At 40.9% G+C, this 20,741-nt stretch overlaps 1 protein-coding gene across 1 annotated transcript in view; it reads left to right on the top strand.

The window, feature by feature from the left end:
- LOC144784201 (vomeronasal type-2 receptor 26-like) overlaps positions 1-19,004 on the top strand; it is a 162,492-nt gene extending 143,488 nt beyond the window's left edge. The window contains exon 5 of the mRNA XM_078662859.1: positions 18,097-19,004. Coding sequence (XP_078518985.1) covers positions 18,097-19,004 — 908 coding nt within the window. The remainder of the gene's footprint in view (positions 1-18,096) is intronic.
- The last annotated feature ends 1,737 nt before the right edge of the window (positions 19,005-20,741 follow it).

Below are 20,741 nucleotides of genomic sequence, written 5' to 3' on the forward strand. Positions count from 1 at the left end.
CGCCCCATGAAGTGTCACCTGTTTTCCCTACAAATGAATGGCCAAAAGAAGTTTCAGATTAGTTTCTGCTAATGAATACTTCAGTTTCCCCACTCAAACATTTGCAATTAAAGGGTAAAACCCAGGGTTCATGAACAAAGCTCTCTCCTAAAGCTTTACATATGCCTACTTGAAAGTGTTTCAGAAAAGATGACAACTGAAATGTTGATATAGTTATTGAGATAAAACCATAGATAGCTGAGCCAGGCTAATCTCAGGCTCCGAGCAGCGGCTTGGGCTGCTAGTTAACGCTAGTCGACGTGCACCACCTACTCTCTAACATGGATTTTGGTTAGCGCCACTGCACCTTGATTTAACTCTTTCTGAAAGTGAAGTAAGACAAGGAATATAAGAAAGAGCAAGGAGAATTCATGAACATGGTGTTTGTTTTATATATATGGAGAGATTGCCAGTCTGACATATATGTATATTCACAATATATTGATACTCCTGCCCTTAGTGTGAATACCACCATTGCTGATATGACAATGTATTTTATATATTTCTTTACACCTAACAAGATTCATACTGATAATCTCTGCTGTAGTTTGTGATTCCACACATTTTTGTCTGCAACTGCCATGCTCTTTATTTGCAGTTGGGAACCACAAGATGTATAGAGTGGTTTGAGAGTAGATTCTACTTCTCTTTCATTAGGTAAGACCAATTATGGATAACTACAGGAAGCTATGTCAGTTTCTACATAACCTAACTACTATAGATCTTTAACAGATACGAGATCATTTTAGTAGTGAACTGCCATTTTGATATCCCTATACACAGTGATGATAATTGAATCATGACCATTGTTTTCATTATCACTTTCAGAAAGACGGTACCCACATATTAATTTGGGTCATCGCCACATTGATTAAGTGGTGGCCAATATATTTGCATTGCTTCTATTTTTTTCACTATCACAAGCTCATGAAAATTGACTATACATCTTTGAGGTCCTGACAAATGCCCCCAAATCCATTTATGGGACCATATATGGGCAGTAGCATGTTGACACCTGAGAGGGTCATATTTTATTAGTCCCCGGTCCTCTTTTTAACTCTATCTCAGAGGCCATAAAATAGAGTCTATGTGGGCCCCTTGGAGATAGTTTTATCCATCACCCTAATATTTATTTTGCACTCTGTCCCTCACTAACCCCTTTCTATCATTTTTCTTTGCAAAACACCTCAGCTCCGCCCCGTTAAGAAATCATAGCCCATACCATTGACTTTGCAGCCCAGGTCTGAGGAGGGAACCCAATGATGAAGCATGTCACCCTTGGGTGAGTAAGGGTTGTTGTCCTAAAAGGATTTAGTTTCCAGAAGCTTTATTACAAACAATTACTTGTGAGTATACAGGACTAAAATTCGATACATGTGATCTGTTTGATTAAACAGCAAGACATAGAAATTGGGAATTTTCTGACTATTAGGGATCTGTACATTTCTGGTTCCTTTGATCCCATTAAGATCCAATGTGTGAAGACACAAAACCTTGGATAAGGTATACAGCTGATGGTGTCTCAGCTACTGTAAAAGTTAATTTCTCTAAACATGCTATGTTTAGCATTGTGTAAGGTCCATCTTTCTTTGCCATTAGTCTTTGTGTATGTGTTAAATTGTACGGCAAAAACTATTCTGTAGCTTTCAGATATTACCGTTGCACAGAGTTTGATTTTAAAACCTGCAATGGCCATCTCAGTGTAATAATCTATCTCAGCTGACTTTGCTCATGCTGGAGGAGATTCATGTCATTCTGTATTTCATCTAATACAGATGATACAATATTATTAAAAGAATAAATTAAAGTTAACAACGTAGGCATGCCATTTTCCACAACAACCAGTGCTTTTTCTAAGTTAATCCTGTCAATTTGTCATAAGCATTCAGCAGCCTCCCGCTGAGAATTGTTTTCCACAGTTCATTATACATGGCAAAAAAGGAATTTCTTAGATCATGGTGAACTACGACACAACAAGAAAGTTTCATTGGATAGGAGAAAAAGACGATCTTTAACTGCAGACAAAGTGGAATGTTGTAGCCTTTTTCTGGCATACTTTTCCTAATCTATCTGTGGTTACCACTCCTAAATGTAGTGACTGCATGTATCAGGGGTCTGGTCTGCTAGCTTTAAAACCAGTGGAGGAGTTAAAAAAATAGTGTTATAACCCTTAGTGTGTATTGGCCAATACCCATAGGAAACTAAAATTGAAGAATTATATGTACCATACCGTACCATACTATTCGGTTGTTCTTCTGTAAAATTTGTAAGATGTTGCCAATTGTCAAAACATGTAATCGAGGGAAGGTTGGTGTGGTTATTTCCTTAATCTTTGGCAGACCTAGGCAGACAGTTTGCTGCACTGTTTTGTTCATAAAGTAATTTGCATAGGGATTAGAAAAGCTCTAAAAAAAAAAGCATCAATGCACCGGTCTTGCATTTGTCGTGTTGCCCAAATTGATTTTGTTCCCATATTCATAGCCTTGCATAGCCAACTGGGAAATAAATTAATCTGAATATCTCAATTTTGTGTGAGTCAGCATATTTTTCTTAGCAGGGGAAGGGGTAAGCTTATAATAAAATTAACTAGAGTCAAAAGAACTGTCACCAGAAAAATATGAAAAATACATTTTAGAACCACAAACTGATTATGTTGGGCAATGTTCCTATTGCATGAAATTGAAAACTGTACATAGAGTACTATTTCTGTGTAAATAGCGATGGTCATAGTGGTAACAAAACATTTCACCACAATTAGCAGAATTCAAACACTGTTCCAGTTCAGAAAACATGCCCTTAACACTGTCCACATCCCATTCATCAGAGATGGAGCCACCAGTAATAATTTCGTACAAAGGTTCCCTAAACACATAAGAAATCTGCAGAATTTCTTTAGGACCAAAAATATCAATTAGTACCTTATCCCAAACAATTCTATCAGAGATAGGAAATGCAGAAATGTTCACAAGGACGGGTCTTTTCACTCTTTAAGTGAAGACGAATGAGACTTCAATACCTCGGCAAACAGTTCTGAAGCAGAGAGTTCTGGAAGGAATTGACCATTTAAAAGCAAGAAAAATGCTGTAACAAATCCAATCCAAACAGAGAGGAAAAGCAGTGAAATCGAAATCGAAATAAAATACTTTGGAGGAATCAGATAAGTCTGTTTCAGACAAAGAAGAAAGGCATATTCATCATGTAGTACAGTGCGAGAGGAATCAGAAGAAAAATCATCAGTGTTGGCAAGGTATGTTGGTGTTGGTATGGTGATGGATCAAGCCCTGATCTTTGGACTGGGTAAGAGTGGTCTGCTTAATTCAGGCACTCTGTTCATCACCACCCCCTTTTCTGAATCATTTTGTCCACCATAAGCGTGGAAGGGTATACTCAGATGTGAGTCCCTTGCTCATTGCACCATCAGGATTCAAGCAAGCCGGGCCGACGACGCCTGAAATGGCAGAAACCGGTCCCCGGAAGCTTGTTTCCTTCCCAGTACAAGAATTGGCTTGGTAGTTTGGTTTTCCCTGTTCCCATCATGCACTGGGACAGGAACAGACTAATTTGCATATAGCCAAGTTCTGAGCTGGGATGGTGCAGTGAGCTAAAAAACGGTGATGGATCAAGCCCTGATCTTTGGACTGGGTAAGAGTGGTCTGCTTAATTCAGGCACTCTGTTCATCACCACCCCCTTTTCTGAATCATTTTGTCCACCATAAGCGTGGAAGGGTATACTCAGATGTGAGTCCCTTGCTCATTGCACCATCAGGATTCAAGCAAGCCGGGCCGACGACGCCTGAAATGGCAGAAACCGGTCCCCGGAAGCTTGTTTCCTTCCCAGTACAAGAATTGGGTTGGTAGTTTGGTTTGCCCTGTTCCCATCATGCACTGGGACAGGAACAGACTAATTTGCATATAGCCAAGTTCTGAGCTGGGATGGTGCAGTGAGCTAAAAAACGTTGATGGATCAAACCCTGATCTTTGGACTGGGTAAGAGTGGTCTGCTTAATTCAGGCACTCTGTTCATCACCACCCCCTTTTCTGAATCATCAAGGTTTAAAAGGACTCACTGTAATCAAACAGGTTCCCCGTTACATAGGCTCAAACGGCAGGGGTAATCTTCACGCTGTGCTCCGTCTAGGTAAATTCAAAGAACCAACAGAAAACTTCTTAAAATAGATGTCTCAGCCCTTACGTCACAGTATACGGGGCAAACAAATCACACTTGCTCTTGAAAGACAGCTTGCTCAAAAGCTAGTATTTCTGGGGGAACTGTTTGTGGCGGAGGAATAAAATTAGACTTGAGTTTAGAACCTGTATCACTCGGATTGGTTTGAGGAAGGTCAGAATCTTGGTGTTCAAAAAAGATTTTTAACCTGAGTTTCCGAAATAACTAATTAAGTTCACAGTGTAACTTGAATCGGTCGAAGCGGGGGGTGGGTATAAAACCCAAACCTTTTTCCAGGACGGAGCTTTCTGCTGGACTGAGTGTGAGTGATGATAAATTTGTCACTAAGGTCTTGTCTTGCTTGGGCCTGCTCTCTGTTCTACTGTTATGCTCCTTGTGGTGTCCCCCACTGTGTCTGGTTGTTCCAAGTGAACCTGTTGGAACCATCTTTCTCCGAGGTCATGCAGAAATGCCTCGGAGAAACGCAGCCTCATTTTGGGATTCGGGGTCGTGTTTTTCTTTCTCTCCTCTTCCCATTGGCTGGAAGGAAAAATTCCAGGCAATGGGAAGAGGAGAAAAAGAAAAGAGAAAGAAAGTAAAAAAAACACCCCGAATCCCAAAAAGACGGGGCTTGAACGGAGTGACGCCCCTCTCCTCCAATGGCTGGCCTCCGTTTAGGAAGCCAGCCAATGGAGAAGAGGGGCGGGTTCAAGCCCCCCCACTGTCAACATAAGATTTCTCCCTGCGAGACTTTGCAAGCGCAGCCTACGCTGGTCTCGACCTAAAAATCTAGGCTTCATCTTTGATGATAAACTGACTTTTAAAGATCAGATCAGCACCCTCACCTCCGCAATCTTTTTAATCTTAAAGATGATTAGAAAAATGTGCCCTTTCATACCTTCAGAAAGGAAAAAACACTTGTGACAGCATTAGCCCTATCTAAACTGAACTATGGAAACACTCTTTATGTGAATATCCAAACACAGTATCTGCAAAGGTTTCAGTGGCTCCAAAATACTCCTGCATGTTTGTTGGATATCCAGAGGCGTAGCTAGAGCTTGTTGCGCCCAGGGCTATCTCTCAGGTTGCCGCCCCCTTGGGAAAGGACGGCGAGCACTTGAAAGAGGTCCGAGAGACACGTAGCATCGCCGCTAATAGTTATCTCGATCGTGCAAGTTACATGTACATACATGACGCGGTCCAAGGGTACACAGTTGAATACACCGGTGAATGGCAGTACAAGAGAGAACACACAGACTGCATGATCTATCTGGGGTCTCATAAAAACCAAATGTGACATCCATCAGAGAGCTGCGTGAACAATTACCTAGTAATCCCCTCAGCACAATGCAAACATGCACATACATGATACTGTTCAGGGATCCATCATCTGCAGCTGACATTAAATGACAATACATCATGGCCCCCCCATTAAAGCAGTGGGGACCCGCACAAACATGATATGCTCTGGGGGTTCAAACCAACGTAACAGTGTTGAAGCCTGTGATTCTTTATCTTTCAAAAACAGCATTTTATTTATTCACTGGGAATGTCTTACTGTGTCCCCTTAGAACTAAACTCAGCACAAAGGGGTTAGTCAGCTCCACCTTGCCAACACAGACCAGATACAAAGCCCACTCTGGTGGCCCAAAGGCAACATCTAGGGGTCGCGCCCTGTCATTACTTCTAAGCAGCAGCAACCAACTACCTGGGAATGAAAAGACGTGTGCTCCTGGGACCCATAACCAGCTGGTAATAGTGCATCTCTCCTTCATAGCAGCCTCAGTACACGCATGGTGCACAGCCTGCCCCGGGGACCAAAGCTAAAAAACAGGGAGGGGTGACACATTATCATCACAATCCTTAAACACAGCTGTAGGGGCCATGGGAACATGTTCAACTCTATCCAAGGCCTGGGACAAACGATTCCGGCGCTGCAGCACTCCTTGAATATTCAGAAGAAACAAGAAACATTACATTTTTCTGCAATTGTGTTAAAAGTGTACAAGAACAGTAAAATTATAATAATGTGTCATGTACGGAACTTTGAGATAGGGTGAGCAACCCAATATACCCTTGCAGGTTTGGGCAAAAGTTAAATAGAAAAATAATGGACCAGCAAGGGATTTCGTTTAAGTTTTTGAATAACAGCTGAAAGGGGAATCAATTTAATTAAACACCCTCATTGGTTAGATTTAAGTAGCTGAAGTTAATGATAAGGGACCAGTAAATGGTGTTACCACACTAACAAAAAAAGCAATAAATACAAAATCAATAAATACAAAGACCAGGTTTTTTATCAAAAGATTATTATTTTCTTAAGAATAAAGATGTTACTGATGTAACAGGGTACAGAATAAAAAATGAGGGTACAGAACAAAATGCATTTCAGATGTACAAGGGAGTTGATAATATATTCCTATGATACATCTAAAAGGTAAGTCTAAACTGCTACACAGAGTAAGGCAATGACTTCAAATCAAATGTAAATGAAAATCAATTGTAGTCGGTCAGTAATGTGCAGAATTAGACGCAACAGTCGACGTTTCGGTCTTTGGCGAAATAATTTCAAAAGACCATCATCAGGACATGGGTTTTGTGCATATATTTGATGACCCTTAAAAAATATCAACCATCCAAGTTCTATTCACATCAAATGTTCACATTGGAAGGGACAATGTTTCTGTTATTTAGGCAGGGACTCCAAAATAGGAAAACCTTTGAATGATATCACAGGAGGTGGGTAGTTGTACGTCACTTTTCTTAGTTTGTACTTCCTGTCATCAAAATTTGATACTTCAGTCGCAGTTGGACAAACGTCACAATTTTCTCAAGATGGGATGTGCAGCTACAGCGTGATCAGCGTCAGCAGCGAAACAGTCTCCAGTGCGCACTGGAGACTGTTTCGCATGCCCACCTCAGAATCTGTACCGCAAACATGGTGTGAGGGCCCCCTGCACAAGAAGGGTGAGGGGGGGACACAGACATGAATTCATTATTGTAAATTAATTGAAAACAACACTAAGGTTAATATGACTTTATTGTTAGGTCTTGTAATAATATAAAAAATATTGTTTTAGTTTGCAGCCCCTTTTAATACACACCAAAAATACAACAACAATTTAAAATGATGTATAGGAAAGTGAATGAAAACACTATGCTTATTTTTCAAGTAAAATTTAAGTCCAACATTCTAAAATGTTATTCTTTTTGCTTTTCTATTGACATCAACAAAGTCTACTTCATCACTCAGTTCCTGTTCTATAGACAGTATGGCAAGATTTCTTAAATGTAAGGCACTCATTGTAGATCTTAGGTAATTCTTAATCAATTTCAATTTAGAAAAACTCCTCTCACAACCAGCAATTGTCAGGAAAAAATCCAGTAGTATTACAATATTTGGAACAGAGTTCTCAAGACTGTATTTTAGAATAAACTGCAAAAGTTCAAGGGGACTGTCCTTCCATGTCTCTGTTTCATGTTGCGTATCAGCAACAGAAATAAAACTCTGACGTCTTTTTCTCTCAATGAGGAACTCTTCCTCAATCAATGCATCATGATAATGGTTTAGTTGACATTCATATTTATCATTCAAAAGATTCGATGGAGTAAGGAAAGCATATTTTTCAGCAAGAACATGAAGTTGTTGAAATCTTGTGGTGATTTCTTGGATCACTCTGTCCAGTGAAGAAAACATTTCTCTCCTCAGCTCACTTTCGTATGACAATTCAGCATCTCGTGATTCTTCACCTGCCATTAGTTTCTTCTTTCTACACCGACGATCCATGACTATCCCAAGACCATCACAAATTTCTTTGGCGCAAGCTACTGAATTGTTAACTAATTCACAACTATTTTCAGTTAGAAATGCTTTTAAAGCATTGAGGGGCATATTATCAAGGGGCTTTATCTCCGCTTTTTTGGCTTTAAAAGCCAAGAAAGCGGAGATAAAATTCTCTCCCTATTACCAAGCTGTCGCTAACACCAGTTAGCGACAGCTAATAGGAGATAGTGACCATCTTGGGCCCCGCTTTGCATGTCAGTGATATTTATCACTAATGACATGCAAAGTGGGCGTGCCAAGATGTTAGCGACTGAAAACAGTCGCTAACATCGCTATCTCCTATTACCAACTTTTGGAGATATTCGCGCTAAGCGCAAATATCTCCAAAAGCTAACACTTGCCCAGGAGCAGTTCTTAGCCATGTTATCCAATGGGAGGTGGATAACATGGCTAAGAGCATTTGCTCGATAATGCATGAATATCGCGGACTTTTCAGCGATATTCATGCATTGCGGCCGTTTTTTATCGCATTTGCGATAAACCTTGCTAATAGCAAGGTTTATCTGCGATAAAAATCGCCGATTTGCGGCGATAATTTTTGTCTCTAAATAAGTTAGAGACAAAAATTATCTCTATTGGTTGGTAATATGCCCCTGAGTTTTATGTCACATTATTTTATATTTAATCCTTTGGTTTGGAGGTAGACCTGAGTGTCGTTAATTTCTACAAGGACGGATTTCCACAGGCCAAGAAAGCACAGGAAGGAAAAAGATTGTAAAGCAACAAGCAGCACACCAGCATCTGACCTGGTAACTCTATTTTCTTCTTCACCAGTTAAAGGTTCTACAGCACTTAAGATTTTTGAGTAATTCTTTTTTACAACACTCACAGCATGTCCCCATGTACTCCACCGAGTTTCTATTACACGCTTGACACTTTGACCAGTGACTAAAGTCAGAATATCCCAGTGATGTATCAAGGAAGAAAAAAAACGTGAACAAAGCTCCACAGTTCCAAACAAGGTAACAGAATTCACAGCAACAGAAGCTGCATGTAAACCTGCCAAATTCAGCGAGTGATTGGTACATGCAAAAATTTCCGCTTTTCCATTAATTTCCCTGATGCGTCTTTGAATGCCAGTATGTTGACCAGCCATCACAGCAGCATTATTATATGCTTGTCCTCTACAATTTTGAAAAACAATTCCATTGCTTTCTAAATTCTGCAAAATCATAGTTGAAATATTCTCAGCGGTTTTACATTTTGTTTCAAAGAAATTGACAAATGATTCCACAACCATCACTTTATTTCCAGTGATCATTACGTAGCGTAAAACTTTGCTCGTCTGATCCTTATGAGAAATATCAGGGGTGCTGTTGAATATCATAGAAAAAAACTTTGCTTCTTTCACTTGCTCAATAACTTTGCTTCTTACTCCTTCTCGGTGACCCCGACTTTGATGATGGTTTGAATTCAGAATCGGAAATTGTTTCATTAACAGTAGTAGTACTAGTAGTTTCTGTTTCGCGACTGAGGTATTTCAGTAGTGCACCTTCATACATTATTAACTCTTCCTCTCTAGCCTTTTCTTTTTCTAAAGGCTGCACCACTCTCTTTTATTCACTTCATCTTAACTAAGTTTGAAAGAATAAGAAAAAGAAAGATATTCATAATAAATAGAATAACGGATAAATACAACCATTTTAAAATGTTAGCTTGTTGTCTGATCCATTTAAATTGCAATAAATACAGTGAGCTATGAAGGGCATGCGACCCCTACACCTTGTAACCCTCAATGTCTTGTTATCTGGCACATCTTGTACATTGATTACCAACAGAGGGGGGCATCACATCAAGTCCCAGCTTTCATACACCTTGACTTCTATGACCAAAAGAAATTGTCAGAGCCACCGGTCGACTAACCCCTTACCTTGGATAAAAATACACTCCAAGTCCAAAAGGTTGTGCAAATTAATTTTGCATTACCTACTACTCATGATGATGTATAGATAGATAGCCATTTGGTTCCTACTCAGGGTTTGAGCCTACATTAGTAGATGTGCAAGTAAAAGTCTAGGTAAGTTTCTATTTGTGAATCCAGAGGACTCGGACTGAAAGAACCATGCAGCCACTGAAAGACACCAACCAGGGCACAATTCCGGGGTGTACAGCGGCAACCAATTATTTTCACAGGGTGAACGCCGTCGACCCTGCCTAGAAGTTGGCCCCACAGAAATATGCTGAATTTGTCCAGGTGTCATTTTCAGACTCCTAGACACGTGCAGCAGCACCCGCACATTGACTGCTTTTCATTCCCAGCAGCAGCGTGCAGGCAGCAAGGTTTCTTTTCACATTTATCTCCATTAGGCCTCCGTTTGATCGAGTGGCCTGGAACCTCACACTTAAATGTTAATTCAACGGAGGGAAACAAAAGCCCACAGCTGGTTATCTCTTCACAGGTACTTAAGAGAGGCATGCTTTGACTTTGTTAGGCCCCTTTATGTAAGTGCATGAAATGTAAGTATCTCAGATGTGTTGGTCCATCCCAGTATTTACACACAATTTAAATAGCACTATTTTACTTTCTTTTATAACGCTACAAATCCTAATGCAGGGTGTCAGAGCGATTTATCTAACATACAGATTGAAAATAAACCATGCAAGCATGTAAATCAGTGTACAAGATGTGTTGCCTGAGTCAGTGAGGGTTAAAAGTTGTAGCAGTAACATATCCTACATAGCTCACTGTGCTATATTAAAAGGCTTACTACTTATGAACTGCAAGTAACAAAAGGATCTGTGTTCAAAGCAGTAACCTTACCTAGCTACATTAAAAAAAATCTGGTATCTTCAAATTACCTTGATGTGCTTTGCAGGTACATTAACCTTCTATACTACTTTGAGTAAGATCTGGGACTACACAAAACTAAAATTTCTCTAAGAAATACTTTAACATCCAGGGTTATCTCACCAATTATTATTCTGATAGTTACTGGGCACCTCTGCAGCAGATGCCTTAACTCTATAAAAATATTAGAAAATGCAGACTGTGTAGCCAATTAGGATTAAAAGATTTACTAACATGCCTCTCCTTGTTGCCAAGTACTTTGTGGCATGGTTTTAAAAAAAATGTAAAATTAGTTGAGGCCCAGATTTTGCATTGGGATTGCGCCACTTTTTTAGCACAACCCCAAAGCAAAATCTAATTTGTTAAAACTCATAATGGGCTTAAATGCACTCATGATATACCTAATAAAAACAAATGTGTGTGATCATAATAGCTGACTTGCAGGCATTAAATTACCAAACAAGCACAATAGAGGCCATGAGAGCCTGCTACAGAAAGGCAACGAATCAAGAAGATGTCACGAGATTAATAAATAGGTCTTTCACAGTGATACTCACACTACCTAAATCTGCGGATCCAGAACAGCTCTGCCTGGTATTCTCCGTATTCTTACTCACACAAGAAACACATCGTCCTATAATACGAAACGAGAGACAACTGGAGATGAGAAGAGAACAAAGAGAAAGCAATTAGAGGAGGGAAGGGGTACTAGGGACGAGAGGGTGTCTAGAAAACAACGAATGTGAGAAAATAAAAGGTGGAAGCGAGAGGAAAACAGGAATGTGATAGAATGCAAGTTCTAGTTGCACTCAAGAGGTAAAACCAAAGAGATGGAAGTGAAAGAAAGTGGAGAAAGAGGATAAATTTGCATAGCGTGAGGAAATTGGAAGAAATAGAAATGAGAAAATTAGACTTTTAAAGATGCATTTGAGATATAGGCAAGAAGAGATTAAGAGTTGGACTTAATGTTGAATGGAGTAGAGCACTGTGAAGCATTAAAATGATGGTAGAAGATAGGTAGGCACGCATCGGAGCTGTAATTGAGTGAAATTCTCTGAGAGAATGAAAGAGTGAGGTATAAGACACACCGGAATGGGAAACTGGTGCAAAGGGGAAGATTTTAAGGTGAAAGGAAACTCAAAGAGATAGATGTGAGGGAAAGAGTGGTAAATGTAAGATAAAAACAGAGTCAAAAGAGGCTTCGGATTATGTGAAAAGGAAAATGGAAAAGTAGGTAAGAGGTGCAGGTCAAAGAAAGACAATGAATTGTTCAGAGGAGAAACTGTATAGAAGTGAAAGAGGGTTGGGTTAGGGTACGATAGATGGAAGTTCAGCAGGAGACTGTAAAGAAATGAAAATAAGGATCTTCAAATGGCTATAAGGCTCTCTAGCCTTTGCTCAATGGGAAATGTTTTGCACTGCCATAAAACTCAGTTGGTTGAGCCGGAGGGTCACTGATTTGTATCCTTGTTGGCGCACAGATGAGTGACTTGTATTTACGGTGCTATGAGGGCACAGCCTGTGACAGAAAGCAGAGTATGTATGTAATTAATTTAAATATTGTATTACACACAGTATAACATTTACTGCATGCAGCATAAGATAAGATAGTTTGTCGCCTGGAGGAGGCCAGTGACATGATTGTTTGCAACACTCATGTGAGGCGCATTAACACACTTGCAGGAAAGCACTGTTGCTGCATAATGTATGTGTAATGTAAAGTCATCTGGTGGAAATACAGAGATTCAGCACAACGTTAAGGGTTAACCATCACAAATGTAATTCGAAAATTAATTACAATAAAAGAAAGCAAACAAGGCAATGGAATGTTGAAAGATGCTACCTGAGAATCAAGCCTTGGGGATTAATGGTTGATAGGTGGTGAAGCATGTTCTACCACAGTGATGTGGGCCAAGAATGGTCAATGTTTTGAAATAAAGAAATGTGCAGGGCAAATAAATAGATACAAGACAAAGATGACATGAAGCACGTTAAGTGTGATTGTCAGCTGCTAAAATACAAGTGAAATACATCTAGATTAAAGGAAGTAGATGTATATAGGTGAGTCTTGAGCAAACCAGGTAGGATGCATTATGCTAAACTTACATGAGATGCTGTTAGGTGTGTCTATTTAAATATATTGTCAAAATAATACCACACATTATGACTAAAATAAAGAAGACAATAACAATCAAACTGAAAATGAAGGGATGTAAAGCCAGGGAGTAGAACCCTGGATGTACATGAGATAATCATGGAGATTATAGGATGGGCTGTATTGTGCTACACTACTGTGACCCCGTTAGATATACCCATTAAAATATATTACCAACATAAGTTAAAATAATTTGTGTAAGCTACATCTGAATTATACATTAAAGAAGAACATTTTGCAATCCACATGATTTATATGGGGGTACTGCCAAAGAGATTCAACCATTGGTGTGAATGGACAAGTCACAGATGATACACAGTAAGAAGCATTCTACTGTACATTGTTGTTTTGAGTAGTTCCAATGTCAGTTGGTAAAGAGTAGCCTCAAAGTGCACTGCTCACTTCTCACTAGTGGAGCGTTGTGGGGGAAGGGAAATCCTTTAAAGAGTAATTTTCTCTCTGGATTTCCCTTCTCTTTTTGAAACGCAAGATCAGCAACATTGTGGCATTGTCACCAGGGCTTTAAGTGGAAGCTTTTTCAATATTATATGTAACAAGCCATAGTTGCAGCTTATTTATCTTATGAAACTAATAACCATTGACAAAGCCAATAGTCCTGACTTGTTGTAGGCAGGCCCAGCTCTAGGATTTTTTCTTTGGGTAGGCCATAAGAAGCATGGCTGGGCCATGAAGGCGAATGGATTCTAGTAAGTATTTCAGAGATTCAATATTTTAGGTGTTGGCATCTGTCCTCTTTTGACATTTTAAGACAATAACTTCCACCCAAAGAGCTACTGACTTCACTTTCTCTGTTGCCCTTCTAGCTTTGGGAAAGGGGAAGGACTTTGCTTGTCACAACTTTAAAATGTAGATGCGGGAAATTCAGGCTGAAGCATGGGTCAAATTGTGCAGCTGTGTTGACAATTGTGCAACAAGAAAAACTATGCAGCTTAATGCGGCACATTATGTGATAGTATTAATTCATTATTTTGATATTTTTACGCTTGCTAACACTAGACATAGATTGCACTTCATTGGGACCAGTCTAACACCTGAATTTAGCAATAAGCAATCAGAAGGTGACCAGTCAACCTTAGGAAAGAACCTTCCACTCAGCGCCATCACATGTCAATGCAATTTTATAACTTTTTAACCATTTGAGCTCAAAACAACCTCTTCAAAAATCTGCAGATTATGCAGAAGATAATGGATTATGTGGCAAATGCGGCAAATCCATAGCTATGCGAAAAATGCCACACCTGCACAACCACATAATTCGGTTGGCCCTGCCCATAGGTCCTTGCTCAAGGAATCATTGTATCACCTGTAACAATATACATACAAATTATTGTGGTGTGAATTAATGATGAGTAAAATGTTTTCTCATTCAGCCAATGGAAAGATTAAAACATATTTTTGTTTGACTTTTTCCATTAATTTATTGTTTATGTAATACTGCAAGTTAGTAATGGCCTCAGAGTAGGAAGACATTTGTAGAAAAACCTGAGTAAATCTATATGCTAATTATAAACACATTTTCAATAACTTTTTGGGGGAAAGGAAATCCTTTGTAAAGAGTTTCTCTCATATCACTTTTTGCAACTCCTAGGTACCTTGTGATGGAAGCCTGCAGCCTCTTTAGTGTGAATGAGTGAAAGTGTTCAGGATGTCTGAGCAGTTCATTTGCACATCATAGCAGCTGCTTTCCTTGCTGATTTCACACCTGTCCCCAGGCCTGAAACTAGAGCATGTCAATGGTTAATAATTAAATAAAACAATGCGGCAGGGCACAATGGGGCTTCAAGCCACTGAGAGACATTAGGATGAAAAACTTTAATTTTCCAGTTCACAATTGCCCAGGGTGGGCCAGGGCAATCCTTGGGTGGGCCTGGCCCACCCCTCTAGAACCGGGCCTGGTTGTAGGTATGATGTTACTTGCTGTATTACATAACTGGACTGGATGCAATGACATACAGCAAAATACAAGTCAGGCGGCACACTATGCTTAACACAGATTTTTAGCGTAAGTGTTCTAAAGCCACGTCCTTAAATAAATAAATAAATAAAGCGGTGGCGGGTCGTGGCCGCAATTTTGAAAGCACTATGACTGCCGCTGACGCACTAGCACTCAAACAGCAGGTCAGGTGCATGCAGCGCGCACTTTCAAACTGGGACACGCGCGGCACTGGTGTCCCGCGCGGCCTTTATAATTTATTTGGGCACACAGTGGCCGCAAATAAATTATAAAGGCCACAACGGGCCACCAGTGCCGCGCGGCCGCCCCCAATATTGTGCCGCCTGGGGCGGACCGCCCCCACTGCCTCCTCCTAACTACGCCACAGTGGATATCCCAAAATATCAGACAGTTGTCCATGGTCTAAGAACACTGCACTGGCTTCCAGTCGGAAAAAGGATGAAATTCAAATCCCTCTGCTTAGGACATAAGGCACTGTACGGTGCTGGTCCACATTATTTAAAGAACCATCTGATTTAGAATTTACCTTCTAGAAACTAAAGGTCTTCTCACAGTAACTTCTTACAGACCCCCAGCTTCAGCAGATCACACTGTGGAAGAAGGAGTTTCATTTTATAATAAATCGGTCACCCCACTTTGAGAGACCCCCCAGTTTTTTCATCCCACTTAAAGCCCTGTTGGCAGCTATGCTGCCAATCTGCCACTAACTAAATATCCCCTCTGAAAACTCTCTTCTTACCTCACATGTGACTCGCTCCAGAGTCTCTATGGCAGGAAGGTGTGGTTGGCCTGAACTTAATCAGCAGCCAGACCAGTCTCCAGAGCCAGCAAATCGCCCAGAGAGCAGCACTGCACTGACTGCCCCAGGCCAGAATGAGCACGAGAGCGCATAGTGGTGAAGCGCGGTACGCGTCACTGCTACGTCGTTCTCATCGCGAGGGCAGGGCTGGCCACAATAAATCATTCAATGTCGCCCAGGGCCGTCATTGGTAGCGCTTGCGCGCTACAAGATTGATTGATAGCCTTGGAGGCTGGGACGGACCTGTGGACCAACAGTCAAGAGCTGAGCAAATACAAAAGCGGTGGCGGGTCGTGGCCGCAATTTTGAAAGCACTGTGACTGCCGCTGGTGCACTAGCAGTTAAACAGCAGGTCAGGTGCATGCAGCGCGCACTTTCAAAATGGGACGCGCGCGGCACTGGTGTCCCGCGCGGCCTTTATAATTTATTTGGGCACACAGTGGCCGCAAATAAATGATAAAGGCCACAACGGGCCACCAGTGCCGCGCGGCCGCCCCCAATATTGTGCCGCCTGGGGCGGACCGCCCCCACTGCCTCCTCCTAGCTACGCCACTGTGGATATCCCAAAATATCAGACAGTTGTCCATGGTCTAAGAACACTGCACTGGCTTTCAGTCGGAAAAAGGATGAAATTCAAATCCCTCTGCTTAGGACATAAGGCACTGTACGGTGCTGGTCCACATTATTTAAAGAACCATCTGATTTAGAATTTACCTTCTAGAAACTAAAGGTCTTCTCACAGTAACTTCTTACAGACCCCCAGCTTCAGCAGATCACACTGTGGAAGAAGGAGTTTCATTTTATAAACTGTCAAAACATGGAACTCGCTCCTGGCAGATTTAAATAATAGTCCAAATTTATTATCCTTCAGAAAATCTCCAAAAAAAACCATGGCTTTTTACTAATTAGACTACTCACTATTTCTTTAATTTGCAGCTTACTGGTTCTTGCTGGCAATAGAGCCAAGATGCCCTTGGACATTCAAGCGCTATATATATCCCAAATCAATCAATCAATCCTGTGTTTAGTTGAAGGCAATTGGATGACAACCAGAGGACTACATTCTTCATATATTCTCTGAAACTGATATTAGTAGATTCAGGATTTTTCCCCATGGTTATTGTAAGTTGTGTCTCATCCGCATATGAAATGAGTTTAAACTTCTAAACAATTGGCAAAGTCATCACAAAGAGACTGATATGCTGGGATAGATTAGGCACATCCCAAATGCTTGGTAAATTCATTTGAAATCATATACTATTCCTTTGTCGTCTTTCCCGTGTTGTTAATTCAATCCACTATATGGGACTTCCTAATTATTTGGATCTTTCTTTGGTGAATGCCTGAGGATGCTTAGTGAGTTTGTCTGCACAAGTATTAGTGGTTCTCCACTTATGTTCTAACTTTATACAGACTGCTGTCTCTGCCTTTAGAGCCTAAGAGAATTAGGGAGACATGGCTTAGAGGTGTGATGATCTAATGTCTGGGTAATGCTTCCTCAAAATCCTTCAGTGGAAGATTAATATATCTGTGAGTGGGAGGGAGGGAAGGAGTAAAATGTGAAGTAAAGGACTGTAGAGACACCTTTCTCCACGCCTGACCTTTCTAGGTGAAACGGTATTGAGGTCCGAGGATTCTCCCACATGGAGCGGAATATTGTTAGAGAAATGGTCTGTCCAGATCTGAGTCGTGGGGGATTCGATCTATAGGTTAGGAGAGCTTCTGAATATGAAATCCAGTGTGTACCCTGCTATGTGTGTTGGGCCTTCTAGTTTTCAATAGAGGCCAAATGAAATGACACTGTTGCTGAGGTTTATAAAGTTCACTTGTGTTTGAGAAATTGTAAAACATTGGCAAAAATACAAAGTGTGTCTGTGCTCATTTCTTCAGTGTCTAAACATATTAGACTTTTATGGTTATAGTAATATATTTATCTATTTAAATGAATGAATTGTTATGACATACACGTTATTTAGAGAAAAAAAGAGAGCTGTACAATGAGCTATTGGGGTTGAAGAACAGGGAGAGGAGTCATTTCAAGATTCTGTGCATGCTGCAGTGGAGGGGCCTTGATGTTTTTGAGGCTTATGTAAGATCAGGAGATTAGATTGAACTGTGATAGTCACAATGCAGTAGAAGGGGTAGAAGTTCCAATCCAGCAGCACCAGTGGAAATACAGTATGGAGACTTTTTCCAAGCAGGGGCCTACAGATGCATAGCTAGCCATAGAACAGGTCATAATAACTAGACTGTCCCATTCCATTCATCTCTCTCATCTTTCCCTGCTTGAAAGCATCTTATGTAATACTGAACAATGTTCTTTCATTGCAGATATGCCAAACTGCCTAACATGCCCTGAAGACCAGTGGTCCAATCAGAAGAGAAATTCCTGCATTCCAAGAGTGGTGGAGTTCCTGTCCTATGAGGATCAGCTGGGAGTTACCTTAACCTCCATTACAAGTTTGTTCTCCCTCCTCACTGCTGGAGTGCTGGGAATCTTTATTAAATACAGCAACACGCCTCTGGTTAGAGCCAATAACCGGGATCTCAGCTACATCCTCCTCCTCTCCCTCATGCTGTGCTTCCTCTGCTGTTTTTTGTTTATTGGACGGCCTTCAAAGACTTCCTGTCTCCTCCGTCAAACTGCCTTTGGGATCATTTTCACTGTTGCTGTTTCTTCAGTTTTAGCAAAAACTTTCACAGTTATCATCGCATTCAATGCCACAAAGCCAGGCAGTAAACTCAGAAAGTGGGTGGGCCCACGATTGTCCATCTTTGTAATGCTTGGCTGCTCAATGGGGGAGGTGGTGATCTGCACTGTGTGGCTCCTTCTCTCTGCTCCTTTTCCAGACACAGACACCAAATCAGAAACCGGGAAGATGATCCTACAGTGTAACGAAGGTTCTGTCGCTGCGTTCTTTGCTGTTGTTAGTTATGTGGGATTCTTGGCTCTTCTTAGCTTTGTTGTTGCTTCAATAGCTAGAAAGTTACCGGCTACTTTCAACGAGGCCCAGTTTATCACCTTCAGCATGCTGGTGTTCTGCAGCGTCTGGGTCTCCTTCATCCCAGCGTACCTGAGCACCAAGGGCAGGTACATGGTGGCCGTGGAGATCTTCGCCATCCTTACTTCAAGCTCTGGACTGCTAGGCTGTATCTTCATCCCTAAAGTGTACATCATCCTCCTTAGACCTGAGCTGAACACCAAGGACTATCTAATGGGAAAACAAGTAAACACCTGAGACTTATAGCACAATAATGAGTGGCAAATTATCGACCTGCAACAATACCAAGTGCAGAAAATGAGATAGCACTGTATCTTCGAGGTAGGTATAAGTAACCGTGTGTTTACACTTACTATTCTTAACTTCACATCTATGTATCTTGACAATGAAAAACATTGTTTACATTGAATGCGCTACAACGCATTACATTACAACGTGATCCATTACATCGCAAGTCGTTTCAATAACTTGCTGTAGGGGGCGCGCTGGTGTTGGATTCACAATCCAACACCTTCCCTGCTGTAGCACAAACTGGAGTAGGAATAGTAAATTATACTATTCCTAAGTGCAGCGCGCCCCCTACAGCAAGTTATTGAAACGACTTTGTTGTAATGGAATGCGTTGATGCGCATTCATTGTAAAGAGATATATTCCTTGACAACATGTATATCATCAAGGCACATTGGTGTGGAGGTAAAAATATAAAGGGGCTTATTCAAATAGGTTGGGCATTGCCCTTGCGCCATGCAAGGCGGCTCAACGGCGATGCAAAACCTCTGATTCATCAAGTCACGCAAGGCCACCTCGCGCTGCCTTAGGTGGCTTCATAAATCCAGACAAACACAACGGTGTGCAAATCGTTACTTTGTGTTACTCTGCCCTGGGAAGGCACTCCATGGGTGGAGCGTGGGTGGTCCTTCGCATCCACCCTTCTGAAGTATTCCCATATTTATCATTACTGGTAGACCCGGGAATGCGTCAGAATGCTACGCCTTCCCACATGAGGCGTAATAAGGAGACATATCTGTATTTCTACTCTTTACTGCCTCTTTCCATCTGTGCTCCATTCTGCAGCACACATAGAAAGAGGAAAATACCTTGGGGGATTGTTTTTGTGTAGGAAGGTGTCCCTTCCTGCACAAATACAATCCCACTTACAACACAGGCACACTCCCACCATCAAGGGTACCTGCGTTAGTACCAGGCAGCACATCCTGCACCAGCGCTGGGAAATTACAGGAATGCGCCATGTAGTGTTAAGTACGGCGCATTCCTGACCTTTCTCTATCACGCAGTGCAGCACAGAAAGGTGACACGCTGAGCTGCATGAGATCTCCGGAAAATGATCCTAAATCTAGACTTACCAATGTACTTACCTTGACAATACTGCTGTAGATCCCTTCCTGACTTGATATTTTTGCAGCCAATATTGTGCACTCAACCATGTGCTAAAAAGTGCACAAGAGCCCAATGAAGAACGAGCGAATAGGTGTCCTGTTGTACTGGGATATGTTCACAGTTCATCATTTACACACAGTTTTATATTGTAAACACCAACTATTACTGACTTAAATATGTGATCCTTGAGGTTATACTTTATCAGCTTAGTATTCTAGCAATCAAAGCTTTACTGCTGAGAGAGATGATTTCAAATTATTTAAATTTGTGTATATCGTTATATTTTTGCACTGAAACAAAAACACTGCAGTTTGCAAAACTGTATTTTCCTGTGCTTGTTAAAACTAGGTACAAACTAGACAAACACTATCTTGAATTCTAAACCAGCCGTGATGTGTGTCAAAGTAAAGTTTGTTTGCATAGTTAGTTAAAACCATTGCATATCAATAAAAACCATGTCTAATACATTTGTTTAAAATACAAAAATAACTACTCTAAAAACCTTTTACTCTGACCTCTGCTACGCATTTCTGCTATAAACAGTGAACCTCAGTGATATTACGTTTATCCTGCAAG

Source organism: Lissotriton helveticus, chromosome 10 (assembly GCF_964261635.1).
Source record: "Lissotriton helveticus chromosome 10, aLisHel1.1, whole genome shotgun sequence".
Classification (NCBI taxonomy): Eukaryota; Metazoa; Chordata; class Amphibia; order Caudata; family Salamandridae; genus Lissotriton; species Lissotriton helveticus.